This window comes from Neltuma alba, unplaced genomic scaffold, assembly GCF_004799145.2.
Source record: "Neltuma alba isolate B1F8T4 unplaced genomic scaffold, ASM479914v2 tig00012402_pilon, whole genome shotgun sequence".
In the NCBI taxonomy this organism is placed as follows: Eukaryota; Viridiplantae; Streptophyta; class Magnoliopsida; order Fabales; family Fabaceae; genus Neltuma; species Neltuma alba.
The window spans coordinates 189,967-211,967 of record NW_021636895.1 but is presented as its reverse complement, the minus strand read 5'-3'; the positions used below and the strand labels follow the sequence as shown (position 1 = coordinate 211,967).

The 22,001-nt window shown below is 34.5% G+C and overlaps 2 protein-coding genes across 2 annotated transcripts; both read left to right on the top strand.

Annotated features, from left to right (window-relative positions):
- The first annotated feature begins 1,146 nt into the window (after positions 1-1,146).
- Positions 1,147-3,038, top strand: LOC114726779 (growth-regulating factor 3-like). Its single transcript, XM_028913482.1, has 3 exons — positions 1,147-1,463; positions 1,725-1,792; positions 1,925-3,038. Exons 1-3 carry the CDS (start codon positions 1,308-1,310, stop codon positions 2,676-2,678), a joined length of 978 nt encoding a protein of 325 aa, XP_028769315.1. The 5' UTR covers positions 1,147-1,307; the 3' UTR covers positions 2,679-3,038.
- Positions 3,039-10,663: 7,625 nt separating this feature from the next.
- Positions 10,664-18,815, top strand: LOC114726778 (uncharacterized). The gene is made up of 14 exons (XM_028913481.1): positions 10,664-10,918; positions 11,719-11,777; positions 12,081-12,198; positions 12,668-12,741; positions 12,999-13,067; positions 13,599-14,186; positions 14,763-15,295; positions 15,505-15,569; positions 15,848-15,927; positions 16,397-16,501; positions 16,834-16,973; positions 17,067-17,195; positions 17,927-18,079; positions 18,307-18,815. Exons 1-14 carry the CDS (start codon positions 10,738-10,740, stop codon positions 18,446-18,448), a joined length of 2,436 nt encoding a protein of 811 aa, XP_028769314.1. The 5' UTR covers positions 10,664-10,737; the 3' UTR covers positions 18,449-18,815.
- Positions 18,816-22,001: the final 3,186 nt, after the last annotated feature.

The window sequence follows — 22,001 nt, the reverse complement described above, 5'->3', positions numbered from 1 at the left end:
GGCCAAAAAAAACTAAAACAGGTCCTCATGGGAGTTTGGCTCCGCATTTTTCCTTTTTGAACTCAAAAGTCAATCACTAACAGTCTACAGTTCAAATTTATGATCTTCCATTGATAATGAAACCTGTATCAATATATATAATATCTGCTTCTTACTTTGATTTTGGTCATTACAATTTCAAATTAAAGGTTTATGTGCTTCAAATTTCTTTCTGCATAAAACTTTTATCCCTATATTTTAACAAGAACTTGGATCGTTTTATCCTGAAAAAACCTCATTGCCCCCCAGAATGCAAATAAGGACACAATTGGGTTAGGGGCTTAGGGCGAAATGGCATTCACTCAGGCTTGACCATAGGGGTACCAATTAATTTCGCCATTTGTTGTTCCAGACATACCCGCTCACAGGCCAATCCTAGAATATGTAAATTGAACTCACAAAAATAATAGTAACAATAATAATATGAAATTCCCCAAATGTCGTACTTCGACAAAGGAATCAAGCGGAGATAGAGCCACGCATGGTCATGCCCTTCGCTGCTCCAAACTTTATGCCTATCATGTCCATTTATATTTTCATCACAGGACGCCCATTTCAAGTTTTGGTATCTTATTCTCTTGCTAGTGGCACTTCTCATGCACTGCGCTCCCCCTCACCCTTCCTCTCCTGTCCCTCATCCTCATCGTCCATTCCTACCTCTCCTGTGGGTCCCCCCTCCCACCTTTCTCCGGACCAGCTTTGTTGGCCACTTCTCCTCTGTCTTGGATTTCGCGCGTCCATCCCACGCTCCCCGTTCCTATTCCCCACTTTTCACCCTTCCTCATTACCATAATGCCCCTATCCTATTCATACTCTTCCTTCCCATTGCAGGTCTCTCCCATTAGTTGGTTGCTAGGGTGTATATTCTGTTAATGTAGGTGCGTGGCCATGTGATTATCGCCGCTGCTTCCTCTCTTGCCCGCCGTATTTAAAATTCGCTTTTGGACAGCCGCAGTGACGTGTGATAGCGGCAGGCCTCTTTTTCGCGAACAAGCCCTTCGTAGCTCCGCGTAAATAGGCGAATAACCTAGGGGCAATATGGTCCGTGGAGCTAAACAAATAGAAACATACGAAGGACCGAGAAAGAAAGAGAGAGCGAGCAAGCAAACCAAACCCTGATTATCGAGTTTTGTGAGATCTGCGAAACCAAAAAAAATACTGGAGATCTCTTTCTCTCCCACCCCACAACAGAGAAACAGAGAAGCAGAAATCAGTTCCGGAGACGAATCCCTTCGCGAATCTTCGTATCTTCCTTCTACCTTCCCCCCATGAGGATCCGCAAGAACGCCAAGCTCTGTGGTGGTGTTGCTTCTGCTGGTGGTTCGGTCCTGTTCGGTCTCGACGACAACTTTCAGACCCACGTGTGTCAGCTGAACCAGTCGCCATGGGATGTGATCCCCTTCGGCTCAGACTCGCCCCTCCAGGTTCCCCACTCCCTCTCTATCTTCTATTTCATTTTCCGCTCCAGATCTACCCCAAAACCCTTCCCGTCACCCACTTTCGTCTAATTCTCTGCATTCCGATATTAGGGTTTTTCTTCCCCTCTTTCTTCCGTATTTCCTTCTTTAGGTTCTCCCCGCACCCTAAATTCTCCTTGTTCGATCATGTATATTGCTTCCAACTCTCAATTAGGTCAATGATTATCGTATCACTCGTTTCTCACTGTTACTCATTGCTCCGCTCAGTTCGACGGAGAAGAAGATAGCTTTACTGGGAATGGAAGTCGTGGTGATTCTGTTGGAGCCGTTGAGAGGTAAGCTAATATCCCCCATTTATCCTTCGATTGGCGACTGTACATATATTGTTCACTAGGGTTTTTGTCTCGAGCATTTCTTCGATGCTGCAATGTAATTCTCCCAAATTTCTCATCCTGATCAAAACGCAGCGTCGCGTCAATGATGGACGCCGACGATCAGACGAAGCCGTTTCCCAAGATAGAGGATATGGCCGTCGTCGTGCACGATAACGAAGCGAAGGTGCTCGAAGATATTGATGAGGGAAGAATCGCAGACGAAACGACCTCGTTTTGCCTGAAAACCGACGGGAAGAATTGGCATTGTAAGAACGAAGCTAAACAAGGTCAATCATTCTGTGAGCATCACTTGTCTTTGCTTAGGTCATACAATAACAATAATAGCGTTAGTTATAATCATAACAACACCTCATCTTCAAAGAAAGCGGCCGCTGCCGCAGCTGCTGCTGCAGTCGCCTCCGCCGCCGGAGCACGGCGCGGGAAAGCACGTGCCGCGAAGAGAGCTTCTTCTTCTTCTTCTTCTTCGGCTGCTTCGAACCCATATGAATTCTATTACTATTCTGGGTTTGGTCCGTTGTGGGGGAAGAGAAGAGGCGATAGGAATGGAGAAGGAAGCAATAATCATAGGAGCAAGAACGAGCAACTCAAGGGGGTTGAGAATTCGACGATAACGGAAGCCGAAGAAGCGAACGAGGAAACCACCCAGAACACATCATCGCCTTCTCGTTCGTCTTCATCGTCGCAGATGGATAACGAGGAATTCGATTACGGGATGGACGATGACGAGGAGGACGAAGAGGACGAGGAAGAAGGCGCGAATGGAGATAGCGGGAAGAAGCGAATGAGGAAGCCAGTGAAAGCGAGGTCGTTGAAATCGCTAATGTAGGATAAAAGAGGTGGAGGCTTTGGGGGGAGTTTAATGCGTGTCGTTGTGATTATCGTTGTTGTTGTGATTTTATCGTGATTTTCTAATTTTTGTTTTTAAGATTTCTGATTTTAGGGTTATGGAGGAATGAGGCTAATTTTTAGTTTGACATGATGATGTGTCGTAGCGTTGGGTTGGGTGGGGGTGTGAAAGAGGTGGGGGTGTGAGGAGCGAAGATGTTTGCAAGGGGGGCAAAACGGTAAATTGGGAAGATCTAATTTGTAGTTTGTGGATATAGTAGCGAGGGGACTTTAACATCTCAAAGCTTTATCAGGGGAACGGAGGATTGGACTTTATAAATTGGCAGTTATATCCCATGCATAAGCATATTGTGGCCCACCATATATGCCAGCTTATAATTGTGAAAGTTGCTTTCTCTTTTTGGGGATTCTTGCATACGCTTTAGTATTACTCAATAAAATAAAACTGAACACCTCATATTATATTCCTTTTTTTTAATAATAATCTATTATGAGTAAATAGAAATTCAGAAGACAACACTTATCAGACATTTTATGATTTTATATTCTCTTACCACCTCTTATTTTTAATATAACAACTAGTTGGGTAATTTAAATAGATTAAAATTTTTTATTAAATTAATTATTCCTCTGGTCTTATTTATAAGGCAAAGAGAAGATATTTTTTGTCCTATTTATATAGTACTTAAAGAAATTTTTTTATATAGATGTACAATTTTACCTTTTATTTGTTATTGTATTGATTTTGTTTGTATAAGGTATACTGTATATTAAATAGGGATAAAGTTGCAAAGTTGTTGAATTTTAAATGAGAGTTAATAAAGTTTAAAGTTTTTCTTCGTCAGTATGAAATATGCTGGAAGTTACTTAAAAATAAAACCAAAAGAATATTTTGTGATAAATATTAGTTGAATTTCCTAAAATCCCTAGCTAGAATTACTAATTGATAGAATTTTTAACATGTGCAATTACTATAATGATTATTTTAAAATAAACAAATAAATATGAGAGACAAAGTGAATTTTAGTTTTATATGTAGGATCAAATTGGAAGCCAGAGTAGCTTTTGCATATTAAGAATGAGATGTAATATCATTTAGTAGATTTATCGTATTTTATTCAAATATTTTATTAAAAAACATAAATATGTGGTGCATTGAGGGTGCATGTTTTTTGGGAGTAACAATGGGCCGTTTTTGTTTCTTTCATGGGGTTTCTGCTGTCCCAAATAATAACCGAAAAGAGCGAATTTTCTTTTACCAACTTCTTTGGATGAAATGAATTTAGAGTATGCAACTGTGTATGGATCCGAATCTTCTCGCCTCTTGTCCACTTTTCCTTTTCTCGTCTCAGTCTCATTCTTTGAATCAAAAATTGAACGGCTGAAATTTAATTAGATTTATTTATTTGTTTTAATGTCAAGTTTGAGCGATTTAAAATTATTATTTTTTACTTATTTGGGATTATATATTTTTTTTAAATAGTAATCCTCGGGCATTTAATTTTTCATTCAAAGTGGTTATGGGCTGAGGGGAGAAAAAAAGAAGAGAAAGGATGGAAAGAAGATGCAGATGCGCGTGTGTGCTATATATATACAACAAGTACCAAAAACAATGAAGCCAGAGAGGAGATCAATGTGAATTTTCTACATACGTGAAAGTTGTTGTATTTTGTATGCAGTGAAGAAAAAAATAGGAAGAATTCCATTAAAAGAATCTAAAAATTACTAAATCTTAGATCAAGATTATTTCATACACTTTAACATATTTTTACTATCTTGAGATTCTTGACTTATAAATAACAACATATTTTTATAGGAATTCATGATTTGAATTTAGTAAGTTTCAGATATTTTTATGAGATTTTATCAAAGAAAATAAGGGATCATTTTGGGTAGAATATTGGAGCCGTTTGGCATAGCAGTGAAAATTCTCTATAAGCATGTTTCACGTAAATCGAGACAAAATTTTTCTGACATATTTGCCTCGTATTCTGTAAATTACTATTGAAAAGCAGCTTATAAACTACTTATAAGTTATTCTAAACGAGCTTATTGTGTGTGCTCAAATGAATGTTGTCGCCATCACTTGAGCAGAAATGAAGACCTGTCTTTCTAAAATAAAAAAGGGAAATCAAGACGAATTTCGGATATTGCCATATTTTCTGATTGTATATATATATATATATATATATAGTGTTTGTGTGTAATTAATTAATTGTTTTATTGTTTGTTTATTTTCGGGGCGTGGGGGAACGATGGTGTAGCTCAAGCATGAGCCCAGATAACGCGCAATGGCGGTGTGCATTAAATTAGATTAATAGACCCAGTGAGTACATGTTTGAACACGAAGCTCGGAACATGGCCTTGTATGTTTATCTCTATGAAGCCATTGTTAAGATAAATAAATAAATAAATAAAACATACGCATATGCAATCCAAATACTTTTCTTATTGAAATTTATATTTAACATAATTAGTAGTATTCATTTATAGTTATGTAGACATTTTTTTAATTGACGGCATTCGCAGATATTTGTGGCACCTGGGTTGAGCAAAGATTAATAGAAGTTCAATTAATATTTTATTTTACTAGCTTCCTAGTCAAATAATGTTAGGCATAAGTAAAATGTTACTCGTACAACAAGTTGTATCATTAATAATATAAGTTCGCACAGCACACACATTCACACACACACACCCCTTGCAACTTGAACTTTGATTGAGCAGAAGGGAAGAGGATTAGGGAGATATTGGAATTTTTTTTTCTATTTGGTTTTTTATTGCTAAGAAGGTGAAAAATAAAAAAAAAAATTTATTCACGAACCCACATATTATTTTCATTTTTCTCCTTTTAGAATGAGAAGGACGAAGAGAGGAGGGTTAAAAATAGAAAGAAGAATAAAATAATTAAAATTAAAAATGTTTATTTCCACTATTTCCTTTCATTTTTTCAATTTCAAATTAGTTTCAGATATAGCATTATGTGAATATAATTTATAAGCATAATTTGACTCCAAAATATGGTGCTTAGATATGGAAATTATAACTGAAAAACAGGTAATAGTAGGTTATGAAATAATCATGATTTTTTATTCACAATTGATTTTGACATGTGCAAATAATGTGTATTGGTATGTTTGAAAAAAAAACCATGGTTTTGATTTTTCAAATTCAATTGTACCAAAAATCAATATTGTAAATTAATTACAACTAAATCTATTCTTCAAATCATAATAATTATAAAGCAATTTAATTCGAAATTTATTTTACGCGCCTCTATTGTGCAGTGATGATTAATTTGTTTTCTATATCTAACTGTAGTTTATTTTCCATCCGATTTACTTTTGAACATAGTGTATATAATATGAAAATTTTAACAAATTAATATTATTTATGAATTATAAATTATACAAATTATTTTTCAGATTCTATGGATCACATGAGATGTGCATTAGTTTATTTTAAAAAAAACTGTGAATTTTATGGCCCTCAATAAAATGAAACTTTTCCACCTTAAGAAAAGCAAAATTCGATTCCGTTTATTGAAGATTCGATCTTATTCTTTTAGGAGTCACTGTTTTGTCGTTTTCTTGGCCTTTATGGTACTCAGTTGCTTTGTGGAAGGGCATTAGGCAAAATGGCTCATGCAATGAAGACCCCACAAAAAAAAACAAAAAAACAAAGAAAGGATATGAACAACGGATAAAATGCCATCGATTTTGAAAAATAATATCAAGAATTCATGAAAACACGATATTTAAGTTGGATAATAAGCTCAGAATAGATAATTAACATGATTTATAATTTAGTACCATCAATCTCAGTATTACGTAAACTATTAAAATTGATCTCAAATTTTATACAAATACACGTAGGATTCATTTTATTTGAGATGAACATGTGTGTGTATAATGAATTTTAGGTGGCAGTTATGCATAATTTGAATTATTATTGTAATAACTAGACAATGAGTCTCGTCTTGCAGTCAAAAATAAGTTCTATTGTTCATACCTTGGTTATAAATTTTATTACATATATTGTTAAAATATTAATATTTAATAAAGGAAAAATACATGTTAAATATAAAAAAAAACAAATAAGTCGTGCTAACTATTTTTATAGAGGTTCTAAGTGCTCTTGTAATGATTTTAACAAGTCAAAATCTATCAAAATCATCTATTTATTATTTTAAAATTCAACAGATATTTTTTGTTATTTTCGATAAAGACATGAAGGTGCTTTTGCGATTCTCTCGCAATATGAAGTGATATTTTTGACCGAATCCCCAGTGAATAAACTCATTTGTTAGAGTAGATGGCTGCATTTATCATTCCCTACAAACAAAATAAATAAATAAAGACCGGCAAAAGATGGTGAAAATGTTCCTTATATTTCACAATATAATTACGTGAATGTAAATTCCATTGTTGATGTAAAATTTTTATCGAAAATTAGTTTAGAATTATATTTATAAGGACTCGAGTTTTGAGACTTGTTATTGATTGTTTTGATAAGTTCTGAGCACTCAAATTTGATATATATATAGAGGGGGGGGAGAAGATTAGAAAAATACAGCAAATTCATTAAGACTGGCGGCGATGGAACAAGAAATCATCATCCATCCAATAGATACATTAAAAAGAGAAGTTCATTTTTAATTCTGTGAATTTTGAGCTTGAAACCTTACAAGTTATTCCATAGTACACGATGAAGGTTACAAACTCGGTCACTGATTAATTAATGACTTTGGTGTCATTGCACAGCGCCAAAAAGGGGGAAAAAAAATCGGGAGAGAGAGAGGCTCAGTTATATGGAATTATGCCTTCACATGTGCACGTGCTGGTTCCGTAACGCCATAAAAAAAAAAAATGCTACCTCACATTAATTACACGTTGCAGAACATTACATGGCATTAATGCCCCTTAAACTAGTAAAATGGGCCAATTTCTTATAATACCATAAATTAAGATTCCACTTCTTATTAAAAGAAATATCATTTCATAGTGTCTTTTTAATAAACACACTTATATACTTTTTCTGTCTTTAATATAGGACGTTATTGTTAAATTGGTTTTGATTATAAATATAAGACATATTTCTCATATTTATTTTTTTTTTAAATTATCCTTACAGATACTCTTCAATTATAATCAAGTAGAAGAAGAAGGAAAGATATTAAGGAGGATGATTACGGTGTTTTAGAAAAAAAATGTCATATTTCTGATAATTGACTAACTTATCTAACTTTCTTAATTTAATCAAATTAATTAAATAGATGTAATATTAGGAACAGGAGGAGGAAGATAATTAGATAAACGGGGTAATATGAATGATATCTTTAATTGAAAGAGGGTGAGAGGTGCCTACCAAGTGGAGGGAGTAGGGTAGATATGGAACCTTTGCTACGTCCTAGTCTTAGTGCACCAGCACACATCAAACAACTCTTTAAAGTGAAGCTGGTATATATGGTCGGGTCACATCATCTTTAGTGACACCGCTTGATTTTGCCAAATGTGCCTTCTTTAATTAATTCAACTTCTCTTATGGTGGCTCCCTTTTGTTTTGTTTTGTTTTTTTTAATACTAGATAAGGTCCATATGAATGTGGTGGAATTAATTAGAAAGGAATTTAGTTGCAAAGTTGCGGCTGCACCTTATCTTACCTACTATCATCGTCCCATTCATTCCTTTTTTTTCCCCCCAAAAAAATATTTTTCAGTTTGTATTAGATCCAGAGAAGACATAAAAAAAGAGTGCAGCTGAGACTTATCTTTTTCCTTAATTCTTTTTTTTTTTGGCCAGATCGTTTTCCTTAATTATGGACTTAGATTATTTCCGATCTGTTTTTCAAACTAGAACGATTCTCTTGGGTGATATTCGCTGTACAGAATTTAATTTCTTTCTTTCTTTAAATGGATTGAGAAAATATAGTTTAATTGATTTTAAAAAATAGATTTTAAGAAAGTATAAAAGGATCATTAGTTATTTCCGTTGCTGAGTCCCCAGTTCTCCAGGGCGAAACACATCGTGGGCTTCTGCCAGCAGCTGGTGGACTGAGCATGTCCATTCTTCAGTCTACTTGGCTTCGATTATTTGGGCCCATTATAAAGTTGGGCCGTTAGGTTCAGTCCATTTGAAAACAACATGGTTCGCACATGGGATTAGGAAAGCTGACACTATCTGACGTCACTCTGTTGCTTTAATTTTTAAGGTGGCCTAAAAAAAAAAAAACAAAGGGAAGGTGAAGTGGGTTGAATTGTGTTCAAACACTAAACTAGAATCCATGATAAGGTAAAAGAATTAAGTGCAGTGCTGCCATTATTAGCAGCGTCTTAGCCGTCAAAAACCAAATGGCTATGCTCAGTACAAGTGAAACAGGATTCAAATTCAAAGTGCCTCACGCAGTGCTTGAACTGTACCCAAAAACCAAAAAAAAAAAGTGTTCCCCTAAAAAAGAGCTAAATGGGCCTAACCCAAGCCCAGTTTTTCTTTCCGGTGATAGGCCCAAACACCAAATGTTATTATTCGGTGAAGTGATTGTCAATTTACTTTTTTTTTTTTTTTGGGGGTGTATTCATGTGATGTTTGGCAAGTGCCGGTGCTTAATGGGTAGCAACTTCTGATTCCGTCGTCGCTAAGTAGTGCGCTGAACGCTTGAGTGCTTAGGCTGCCCCATTAAGAAAGGCATAAAGCAAATCACATATAAATGTACAAATTTGACTTCTAAATATGAAAGTTTTAGAGCCTATCTATATTTAATTTTTTCCATGAAATCTATGAATAATTTTTTTAAAAGAAAGAAAGGTTACATTTATGAACATGTTCATTTAAATAATTTAGAAGTTGCACAGGGAAACTTGGAGATATACTTATTCTTATAAAGCCATTTTCATGTTCACGTATTAATGACGATTTTCATGCGATACCAGGGTCATCTTTATTTATCATCATATTCAAAAAGGACATATTATTCATTTTAATATATATTACTAATTTTTTTGGGCCCAAATATTACTAAAATTTGAGGAACCAGTCATAACTTTTTTTTAAAAATAAAGATTTATAATTTTAAGGAGCTAATAATTTTTTTTTCCAACACAATTTCTTTCAACAAGATTTTTTCTGAATCATAAGATAAAAAAAAATCATGAACTTATCATTAATTTTTATATATAAATTTGTTATTGTGGAAAGCCATTTCAATCTTATTAGTGAAAAACAATAAGATTTTAAGAAAATTGATACTTGAGACATTCTCAAAAGTATAATTCTGATTTTAAAGTATTTAATTTATTTTTTTAAATATATTGATCATTTTTTGGGTGAAAATGTATGGATCCTTAAAAGATGCAATAACGATGGGGAAAAAAGGAAAGAAAGAATTGTACCAAAAAAAAAAAGGAAAGAAAGAAAAAATACGTTAGGGGCCTGACGTCCCCGGGCGCGCGTAAGGTTGGAGTCGCAACATCGCTTTACTGCTTTATGGAGACAAATCAACTCACTAACAGGGAGACCAAAACAAAAACGTGTTTAACACAATAAATTAATAAAAATAAAAATACTACCTCCAGTCCTTAATATAGTCCTTAATATAAGATACCGTTTAACTTTTTGTTTGGTCCTAATTATAAGATCCCAATCCATTTTGTCTCTCATATTTATACATTTTTTTCCAAGATAGTCCTTCTAATAATGATAGTGCTAGCCAATACACTTAATTAGCAAGGATATTTTAGGAATGACAACACTTATTTATTACAAATAACTAACTTAACTTACTTTCTTAATCTCCTCAAATAAGTCAACTGAGTCTTATAATTAGGATTAGAGGTAATAAAAAACATAATTTATTTATTCTTTTATTCTTTTAGAATATAAGAATATCGTACAGGGACTGAAGTACCAAAACTATTTTTCGGTTGTTAATCTCACTCGCGCTATAATTAATTAAACCATTAATGCCCCATTCTGCGTTTCGCTCCTCTGCAGCTCCATGCTCTGAGAAGCCGAGAGCTACTCTAAAAATCATAGTTTAGCAATATGGCTCTCAATTCGACTCAATGCCATCTTCGCAATTTGATTCTCACTCTTCAGCTGCTATTTTCTTGTCCATTGGGCATTCACTGTGCTGATGAACTGAAAACTGACAACACCTTTACTGTTTCCAGCTTCAGCTACCCTCGTACCACGCTTAAGCCCTTTGATTTGCGGTACATCAGAGGTGGGCTAGCCAATTGATAGTGAACTTTTTGGTTTGTATGGTTTATATGTTTTGTTTTGTTGTTCATGAAGCATAATTCTGTTGAAGTCTAATTGGTCGTGATTGGATTCTGAATCATATATGGCTTGCCTGTGTTTCTTGTTTTCCTCGGTTTTTCTTGCCACTCACAATGTTTTACTTTAGGAAAGTAGCAACAGTTTAGCTCTTCTTGATCATCTCAGTATTCTGTTTTCTGTATTTTGCTAGATTCCCGTTCAATTTAAATGACCCCATAATTTAATTCTCCAAGTATACATAAATCCTTCATTTCTTTTTGCTCTCATGGAAATTTAAGGAAAAGATAAAAATCACCTTTTTGTCAATCTTTTATCAGTGTATACTTCTTCAGCGGGACAATCAGGTCACTGGAAGAACTGATGTTGGCATGAAAATCGGATGCAATCTTATTAGATTTCATATCCCCCCCCCCCCTTTGTAATACATTGAGCTATAACTTGATGAAGAATTTTCAATATTCCGCTGTAGTCCCATCTTAGGTTAGTTACCTCTCCCAAGTCATGCCTCATTCTATGCGTACGAGATCTGGATTAATATGTGCTTTTTGCCTCTGTTATCAAGTTTAAAATGTTGGATAGCTACTTTGTTACATTTACATCTAGCTAATATCCAAGGAATCCTTGTGCGAGCAAGAATTAGATGATAATAAACTTTGCATGATTTACTTTTGAGGACTCTCAAGTGCATATTTATGGGGGGTTTTGGAAGATCTTACTTGTTTTTCTTGTTTTCCCTTGTCCCAGTTGATTTGCCACAATGGTTTTCTGCTGCGTCCATAGCCCTGAACTCAGATGTTGACCTTGTAAGTATATTCGCTGTACTTGATAGATAGAATACTATGGAATACTATCAGGTGCATGATGGCATGTTTGAGTTATAATGCTTGTTCAAATTTAATTTATTTTATGCTCTTTTGTTTTGATAGTTATCGTTTGAGTTACCTGTTATTGCTTGAGGTAAAAGTGAAAACAACACAACATTCCAATAGGAACTTGATTATATGTGTTTTTAATTTGTTGTTCTTGATTCATTTAATAAAAACATTCTCTTTTTTCTATCTGGTTTCATGCTAATTATGACATATTTGCCTCCCTCATCTGCTCAGGATGCCTCAACAATTGAAAGGGTTTCAAAAAGCGTACTGCCAATAATATGCTTTAGAGATGGAAGCCCTCCATTACCAGATGCATTGAACACTACTCTGAAAGATCCGGCCATTTCAGGTATGAGCCACCCAAGTCAGTTCAACTTTTAGCGTGTAGTTTATTTTGAAGTCCTTTTCAATGATACATCTATAATTTTGTTAGATTTAGGGTATACTCTGTGCTGCTAGCACAGTGAACCACTTTTACCCCAAAGAAATATCTTCATTTGTTCAAGTACCACCAACATTTATTATTGACATGATTTTTCTTCTGTTGTTTCATTATTATGTATTTAATTAAAATTTCTATTTTCCCCCCTTAATTTTTACAAACCACCTGGTATCTAGTTAGGTCAGGTCCTAGTTAGGTGGAGAACTCCCCCAACATGGTTTTCTCCATCCAAATTTGAGGCCTTACTTAAAGGATGTTGTGTCTCAATTTCGATCAGTTTTGTAGCTTTACTGTGATGTTTTTGGGGGTAAGGGATGAATGCTCAACCCAAGATTATGTGTTCCTTCTATTTCATGTCTTTTGCCTTATTTTATAGGAATGAATGGTCTTGATGTGGAGCAGTGCTTTCCCATGCGTAAAAACTTCACTATGAAATTGACAAATGAGCAGGTATTGCTAGAGGTCCTTTTACTTGAAGATGTAGTTTCGTTTGCTTATTCTGATATCATACTTTCAAGCTTAGTGTGTCTCTTACTTGTGGCTAGCAATGACATGAGTTTATATCCCTCAGTAGTTAATATTAAAATTCCTACAGTATGATTTTTTTTTTTTTGGGTGGTCGGGGTGGGAATCTGTGGTTTTGTTCACAGGCAATTTGATTATTGTCCTTTTTGAATAGACTGAAAATTTAACACATCATAGTTCAGATATCTCCAGGCATTTGGTACATTGGCCTTTTCAATGGCATTGGAGCGACAAGCACACAGTCAAAGATGGTATGGTTTATTATCCAAAAGACTGAATATTCCTAACGTTTGTTCATGACTTCTTTCAACCAGTTGAGCAACCCTTAAGTCCTGTGTTGTCAACTTCTGACGTTGGTGCAGTTACTGCTTTTTCAATCATGTTGTATTATTGTTTTTTTTTTCCTTCTTCTTATTTTTGGATGTTGGTGTTAATGACGGAATTCAGTGTCATATTTTCTATTCAATTATGTGTTAAAATTGAAGATGTTATCATTTTAAATTTATATAGTTGGGATCAAATCCATTCTCATAATTTTTTAATGTTTAATTGCTAAATTGTAATTTTTTATCACTATTGATATGATCATTGTCTTCTACAAGAACAACGACCCAATTCAATCCCTGATTTAGCTTTGAGCAGACAATTTTATCTTTAGATAATAAATGCATACAAAGTTTTCCAGAAAATTTCCACATCAACGTCCGGCTATATCTTTCAATAATGGGTCTTGACGCATCAACCACATAGTGACTATAAGAACTACTTCAATATCTGTGCAGATTATCCGAGGCCCAGCATACTCATTTAGTGCCAATATAAGTGTCCAAGGATGCACAAATTCCATGATGAGGGGCACATTCTGCAATAGTACTGTCTATCCACTTTCATGCTCAATCTCTGCTGCTTCAGAAGTGAACAAGTCAATGGTGGAAAATATGGTGACCTGCAGAAATAATTTTGGAACTGTTTGTGTTCAGGAAGGTGCGCCAGAATTATATTCCTTGGATATAATGAATATGGTGGAAAAGATGACCATTATGGCAGCAAATGTCACATTCCAAGTTACTCCTGTAAGTAGCACTTTTGGTGCAAATGATGCTAATCTAATGTGTTTTGCTCGGCATGGAGCAATACCTTCAGTAGCTTTGCATGACTATTCCTGTAATTTAAATAAAGGTCCTTTGGTCATTCGTTCACCCCTTATTGGTCGTTGGTACATTAGTATAATTCCAGTTAATCTTACAAAAAATATTGGAGAGGCACAGAAGAGTGATGTAAGAGTTTGCTATTCCGTGGAATCACAAGTGCTTGAATGCCCATCTGGGAAAGCTGGACCAAATTGTACAATGGAAAGCTATGTACTTCAGGTGGGATTGCTTACAAAATGTTCCTCTGCCTCTATTTTCAATTTTACTGTCACCTCATATGCTTTCTTTATTATGATAATGAACTGTGTGTCAATGTATCCTATTTGGGGAAAGAAAAAAAAATTGTATAGGTGACATTTCTTGTAGACGGTTACTTATACTTAAGGTTATAGGTTTTAAGGGTAGATTGAAAATATAATTTGCAATGCCTGTATCTTAATCACTGGTGATAAAAATATAGATGTGAAACTTTGGAAGGATAATCTGAGATTTGTATTAATTATCCCAAATTGAAATTAAACATGTATGAGCATGCTCACATTAGAATATCATATAGAACTTTAATATCCGTATGGATTTTTTCACTTACACCATCGAGGAAGTTACAATATGTTAGAAGCTAAAGGTGATTATCTTTTCCTATTTTATTGACATAGATTTAATATTAAGAACACATTGTACTAGAATAACTTCTGTCGTCTGCTTAAAAACAAAAAAAACAAAAAAACTTCTGTCTTGATGCTTGAAGAAATCCCATGAGTGTTTTCTTGACAGGGTGAGAATGGTTGTTTGCAGACAGTCCTAAGGAGAGGTTCAACCCCCTTTGAATCATATTATTTGCCCATTGGACAAGTGCCCTCAGATTCTGCTAATTTTCCTCTTCAGCCACTATTAAGCAATTCATCATACGTAGGAGAACGTGATAACACCTGGACTTACTTTCTTTTGGACATTCCTCGCGGTGCAGCTGGAGGAAACATTCACATTCGACTATCCTCTGATTCAAAGATCAGTTATGAAGTATATGCCAGATTTGGTGGATTGCCGTCTCTTGACAATTGGGATTATTATTATGCTAACAAGATTAGGAGGAGTGATCCATCTATGTTTTTCGTGCTATATGAATCAAGTGATGACAAGATTGATTTTTATATTATCTATGCTAGAGAAGGAACATGGGGCTTTGGTTTAAGACATATTAATACCAGTATTGCTTCTTCAAAGGGACAGACCGTCATGTCTCTTTCACTTGAAAGATGCCCAAAGCGATGCTCCTCACACGGGGTCTGCAAATTTTCTTTTGATGCAAGTGGACTAACATCCTACAGGTTTATTTTAAGCAGTTGTCCTGTTCTTTATTATCAATTATGTTATGGTTCAATCCTTTATTTCTATTGGCTAGGCAAGAATTTTAAATGGCAAACTATTGAATAGTGATTGAGGCATTATGAGGGTAGAGAATGCCATATTGCGCAGTTTCTAGATGGCATGATTTGTATTTATTTCATTAGTTGAAGTGTTTTCCTCTTGGCCTCAGCTTCTGCGCTTGTGATCGAAACCATGGGGGCTTTGACTGTAGCATCGAAATTGTGTCACATCAAGGTGGATGTTCAATTCGAACATATATTATTTTATTTTATTTTTCAAATATTTGTAATTATCTAAGTTGATCATTCTCTTTTTTGCCTTTTTATTTTTATCTGGTTTCCTGACTATGCATTCAATTTAGACCAATTTCCTTCAAAGAAGAATCATCCACCTGGCAGGCTAAACTATCTAGTTTGTAGATTCATATAATCAGTATAACCATCTTGTTCTGAATTTGCCCGGACATCTATACTTGCTTCTAATTTTAGTCAACTAATTGAAAATTTGTGCAGGGCATGTGAGGGAATCAATTTTTCTCATTGTCTCTAATGCTGCAGCCATATTGCCTGCATATTGGGCACTTCGGCGAAAGGTATTTCTCACCTTTCACTTTCTTTTTTGTATCAGGCTTTTATCATAATTTGTGTTAATTCAGTTTTAGAGGATTATGACTTTCTAGGGTGATGTCAGAAATATCGTAGAATCTTGTGGTTATAACAGTCTCTGACCCTCCTACCTACGTTAGGCTCTATCGTGAAATATTCAGCCACATGCAGGATTAGCCTTCTGGTGTCATCTTGAAAGTTGGGACCATTAAAACTAGCACGTGTACTGACATGTTGAGGAGAATAGTTCCTGATCCTATAATCTAGATATTTAAATAGACAAATTGAGGTGGAGATTAGCAACTTCAGAATCTTGTGTCATAAAATATTTGAATTTAAATAATAAACGGGGTATTTTTATTTAACTCGAAGATTATTACTGTTAAATCTCCAATAGAAAAATGATCCCTGTATATCTTACATGTTGCAATTGAACGCATACTTCCCTTCATGCAGGCCTTTGCAGAGTGGATTTTATTCACATCCAGTGGAATTTCAAGTGCACTATATCATGCTTGTGATGTAGGCACGTGGTGTGCGTTGAACTATAATGTCCTACAGGTTAGAGCTCTGCTTCCATTGTTTGTTTAATCTGTGGAAATAAAATATTTTTTAGTAGAAATGCAATTATGAAGATGACCTACTGTTGTGTATCAAAAAAAAGATGACCTACTGTTTTAAGTAAGTTGTGTTCTTAACGGATGTGATAACTGTTATTGCCAATCCTTTTAGCCCATATACATAACTTCTTGAGGGGGTCCAAAATTGATGTCCCGAAAAATAACAAAACAAACAGTGGAGTAGTTACTTTTTCTTGTGGGAATGTGCTCTCTCCTTATAAGTTTGTTTCAAAAGATCAGGGTAACCTTACATATTGCCTTAATATCTTTCAGTTCATGGACTTCTGGCTCTCTTTCATGGCTGTGGTTAGCACTTTCGTTTACCTTGCCACCATTGATGAAGTATTTAAGAGGGCAATTCACACAGCCGTTGCTATCCTTACAGCTCTGATGGCTGCAACAAAAGCAACCAGGTACACTAGACTATTACAGATATTTGTGTGGTTATATACCGCATAAGATGGTTTAGAGTATTGTTGGGTAATTTTCTATGCTGACATGGGCAGGTCTTCGAACATAGTTCTTGTAATAGTCATCGGAGGCGCTGGTCTTCTTATTGGTTGGTTGATAGAAATCTCATCGAAGTATAGGTCTCTTTCCTTCTCAATTGGATTTTCATTAAATTCCATTAACAGGTGAGTTCTGTCTACTCCCCCTCCCTTTTGGCCCCTCGTTCTCTCTACCTCATTAATAATAGCACGCATAGACTAACTAGTTGATGGAAGAGTTATTCTTGTCGTATTATGTTATAGAATTTAGATTTTTTTTTTTGGGGGGGGGGGGGGAGGGGACAGAGATAGAGAGCAAAGAATAATCTGAATAATATCAGTCTTGTTGAATTACAAATCTAATCATGTATGCTAGCTTTATTTATAGGCGTAAGTCCTAATAGATATAAATCTTAATAAAAATCTAGTCTCGTCTAAATATTCTCTAGATATCTTGATCTATCCAAACCCTACTAATATAATTTAAATCCTATTACTATTTAAATCAATTCTTATATAATTATAATTACATAACATATTGCACTTATGTTGATTGCTTCCCTATCATCCATAATTTCCCCCCTTCTGGGAGTTTTGGCTGACGCCATTAAACCTGGAATTCACCACAGATTAACACATTTATCCTAACCATTACAGTCTCGCTATTGTAATATTTAGTATTTCTGTTAGAGAAAAAGGAAAGTGGTATTTGGGATAATGATCCCTTCATGACTCATTCAAATGTCACTGAGGGTAACAACCTTTCAGGTCTTTTCTAAGTCACCTTGTGTGCCGAAGTAGCTCAGGAGAATCTTATAGACAGCTTACTTAAATATCTGGTCATTACTAAAATTAGGAATGATGGATTTTCCCTGCAGCTTGGAAACTATAAAGCAACGGCTTTATAATCTCATGAAGACGCTTCTGAGACGGTTCCGGTGGGGTTTCTTATTGGCTGGTTTTGTAGCATTGGCCATGGCTGGAATAAGCTGGAAGCTTGAAACTAGTCCGACGTACTGGTTTTGGCACAGGTATGATGTCACTAGTTTCCCAGTCTGCACCCACCACATTTGAATTCACTCAATTCATTAGAAAGTGACCGTGTCGACTTCAGAGAGATAGATGCATTGTTTATGAGCCTTACTTGAATCGTGAGGCCCTAAGCCCTTCACACGTGTCTATATTATTTTGAAATTTACACTATCAATTTCCTAAGAATCAGAGAGGGACCGTCATTTGATGTTTTTCTCTTTTACAGCATGTGGCACATCACAATATACACATCTTCTTTCTTCTTCCTTTGTTCGAAGGCAAAAAATGTTGACAGTGAGAATCAATCACTCGAAAGTGGAAACTATGCGCTGACTCCTCAAGATTCACTTTCAAGAGGTAGGAGGTGAAGGTTTTCTATGGAATACATAGGCTGCTGTAAAAAGGGTAGATTAGAGGATTTAATTCCTGAGGAGACATCAACGAAAGCGGTTTATCGATTGTACATTCTTTTCTGTTTGAGAGTTGCTGCTATAATTCTTTCTTTCTTTTTGCCCATATAATTAATAATTTTTGTTTATAAATGGGTCTTATGTTCCGGGGTAGGAGAGTGATTTAAAAATGGGCAAGTTTAGTGGTAGGGAAAGAGGTTATAGATAAGAGCTTTTATCATGTAGTCATCGTTTTTAAGATACAACTTTTTTTCCCTATGAAACCCTATGTGCAAACAAATTATTCAAGTGCAGTGAGAGCTCTTCTCTTTTCTTCTTGTTTTTTTATACAAGACTTGTTAATTTGCAAGTGTAGCCCTTCCTCCTTTTTCAGTGGGAAAAATGACTTCATTACATTTTCTCTGTAGAGTTTTGGATAGGTAAATCGTACAATTTTTTCTTTCACGCCTAAAAATTTATGTGGTGAGTTTTGAGAAACCATTAAAGTCGAGAAGGCTTAAAAAGTGCTTTACAAAAATATTTACATATTATCTACAAAATCCTCATATCAACATTAAAGAATTTGAGCTTACGCCAGTGTATGATATCTTATTTTACATAAACTAATAAAAATCTTAAATTTGTTTAAAATTCAACTTTTTAATTTTATTTTTATTTAATATATAATATATTGAATTAGAGCAAAGTTAACACAATAATAAATGAACAGTAAAATTGTATATTTATATTAAAATTCACTCTTTCCGTCTTATAAATAGCATGAAATTTTTTTTGCCTCTTTTTACTCTATAAATAGCACCATAGGAGTATATCATTACGAGTTGAATTAATGTTTGTTGATAATTATTATACAAATTTATAAATAGTACTGATACTTTTTTCCATTTGTGTAGAATTATTCATAACTTCATATAATACTACAGTCGTGGCTTTTGATTAAAATTTAAATTCAAATAATGTCTTGTTTATGACATCAACTTCACCATGAAATCAGTCCTCGTCAATGACCAACTACCCATTTGGTAAGGATATTCTTCCCCCGCCCCCAAAATTTTTATGTAATGTAATGATTTATTAATCAAATTATTTACCATTTATACTTGAAAATGTGCCATAACAAATTATATTTGTGCATGAGACTCGTTTGCTTTATTATTATACATCTCTCATTATGTTATATATATCTATTATGAATTTTAATTAATTATTTAACTATTCGATCTTTTTTACTCTTTCTGGTATTTTTGTAAGGCATTTCGAGCCTTTTCATTGTAACTGATGTGAGGCTATTAACTTTTAGAAAATGAGGGAAAAAATCAAATCTCTCTATATTTAAACTCATGTTTGAACGAAACATAAATTTTCTGTCCAAAAAACTCACGTTTTAATGAGAAAATTTTCAAGAAATAAAAAGATCAACAAATTAAACATTAAGAAATGGGCATTATTTAAAAAAGTGTAATAAATATATGCTCTAGCACTTCATGATAAGGGCCAAGTATTTCTCTTTAAAAGGCCTTATCCTATGCTGCTCAAAACATTAAAACAAGGTCCTTAGTATTTTTGTTATATCAACTTATAGTACTATTTACATGCAAATCATGAATATTAAAACCGATCTCTCAAACCACGACGATGCCTAGCTTGACACTTAGTTGAGTTTTTTAAACATTTAGTTAGGGATTTGATCCCTGATAGTGTGTACAGATAGGATTTTATAGTCGACACTAAAACCCCTTCAAAAAATCTAGAGTTTTTTAAACATTTAGTCAGAGATTCGATCCTGACAGTGTGTATGGATAAGATTTTATAATCAACACTAAAATCCCTTTAAAAAGTTTACAGTGTAAGAAAATTAGTTACTGCTACCGATAGTAGATAACTTGACCTCAACAAAAAAAAAAAATCATCCCTTGAACACCATGAGAAAATTTATTTATTTGTTTTGGCCAGAATCATGAGAAAATTTATCTACTTCATATAGTGAATGATTTGCATGTGGCGAGATCTCTAATTATAAGAAACTACTTGTTATTGACATATGTAATGATAACTATATCTGAAATTTAATTTGAACATGCGTATGTTCATCATATATATTCTCTTTAAGTATCACTTCTTATAGATTTTATAATAATATATTCAGAAAGTGAAGCTGGTCATGAGTATCATAGATAGTGTAGCAGAAGACACACATGAATCCATGGTTAAGTCATAATTAAGAAAGGATTCCGGAGTGAGAGCAGAAGGCGAGCAAGCTAAAGCTAGCCACCCTCTCACACACGAGTACAACCCATTTCAACTCTCCCTAGGTACAGATCCAAGGGATAGCCATATTAATGAGCTTATTTCATCACCAAACTCCAACAACGACCTACGTACCTATATATATATATATATAGGTTTTATTTATGTAACATATATATTAAGGTTCAGCAAGCTTTAGTACAGACGCACTTGAGGCCTTTGCAAGCGCCACTGAGCAATCCTTCGCCTCTGACACAGAGATAGCCACACTGTTTATTGCCGGTCGTCCCAATGCATCCTCCTGTGAAGAACTTGCTCGGCTTCTCGCATGTCTTTGCCTCCGTCTTCACCACCATTTCTTCTGCATTCATTCATTTACATGATTAACACAAAATATTATTGAAGAAGAAGGAACTCATCGACGTCGGAATAGAGACTTACGAGCAGCGAAGAGAAGGATGAGGATGGAAAAGACAGCGACAAGTGACTTCCTCTCCATGATGATGCTTAGGGCTTCTTCTGGTTTCTGTGATGATACAGAGTAAGTAACAAGAGTTATAGTGAGTTTGATGCATGAGGAAGAAGAGAAGGTTGGTATTTATAGGGGAAGGCGAGGTTGGAAAAGTAGCATTATGCGATGAGCCACTTGATCTTCTGTAGTAAGATGAGGTGAGACGCAACCTGAAAAGTCAGCATATGCGAAGATAAGGTCCCTTCAAATCAATACTACATTTAAAATATCTTCAGCAAGAATATTTAATTAATGATGCTTGCTCTTCTGATTGCAACTCTCGCATGCTTTTCAGCTTACCCATTGCTATCGATACCAATTTGACTATTTTTCCCATCAAATTATGATTTTTTTCCTCAAGAAAATAAATCAAGTAGAAGATTAAATTTTTTTCTTTTTCTCTTCAATATATCGGATAAAATAATAGTAATTCCAATTAAAGAAAAAACCTATCGCCCTCAGATTGTCTAAAAATATCTTATATAAAACAGAACGTGCGGACCCATATATTAAAGTTAGGTCGACTACGATGGTGTCCTTATATGTACTAAGAAAATTGGTATAGGCAATAATAATACTCCTCTGATCCTTAATATAATATAGAACCTAATTATTAAATTAATTTTGGTCTTAAATATAATATCTATTTCTCATATTTATCAATTTTTTTTAAATTATCACTGTGAATATTCCTTCAACTATAATCAAGTAGAAGATGAAGAATGATATTAAAAAAGATAATTATGGTATTTT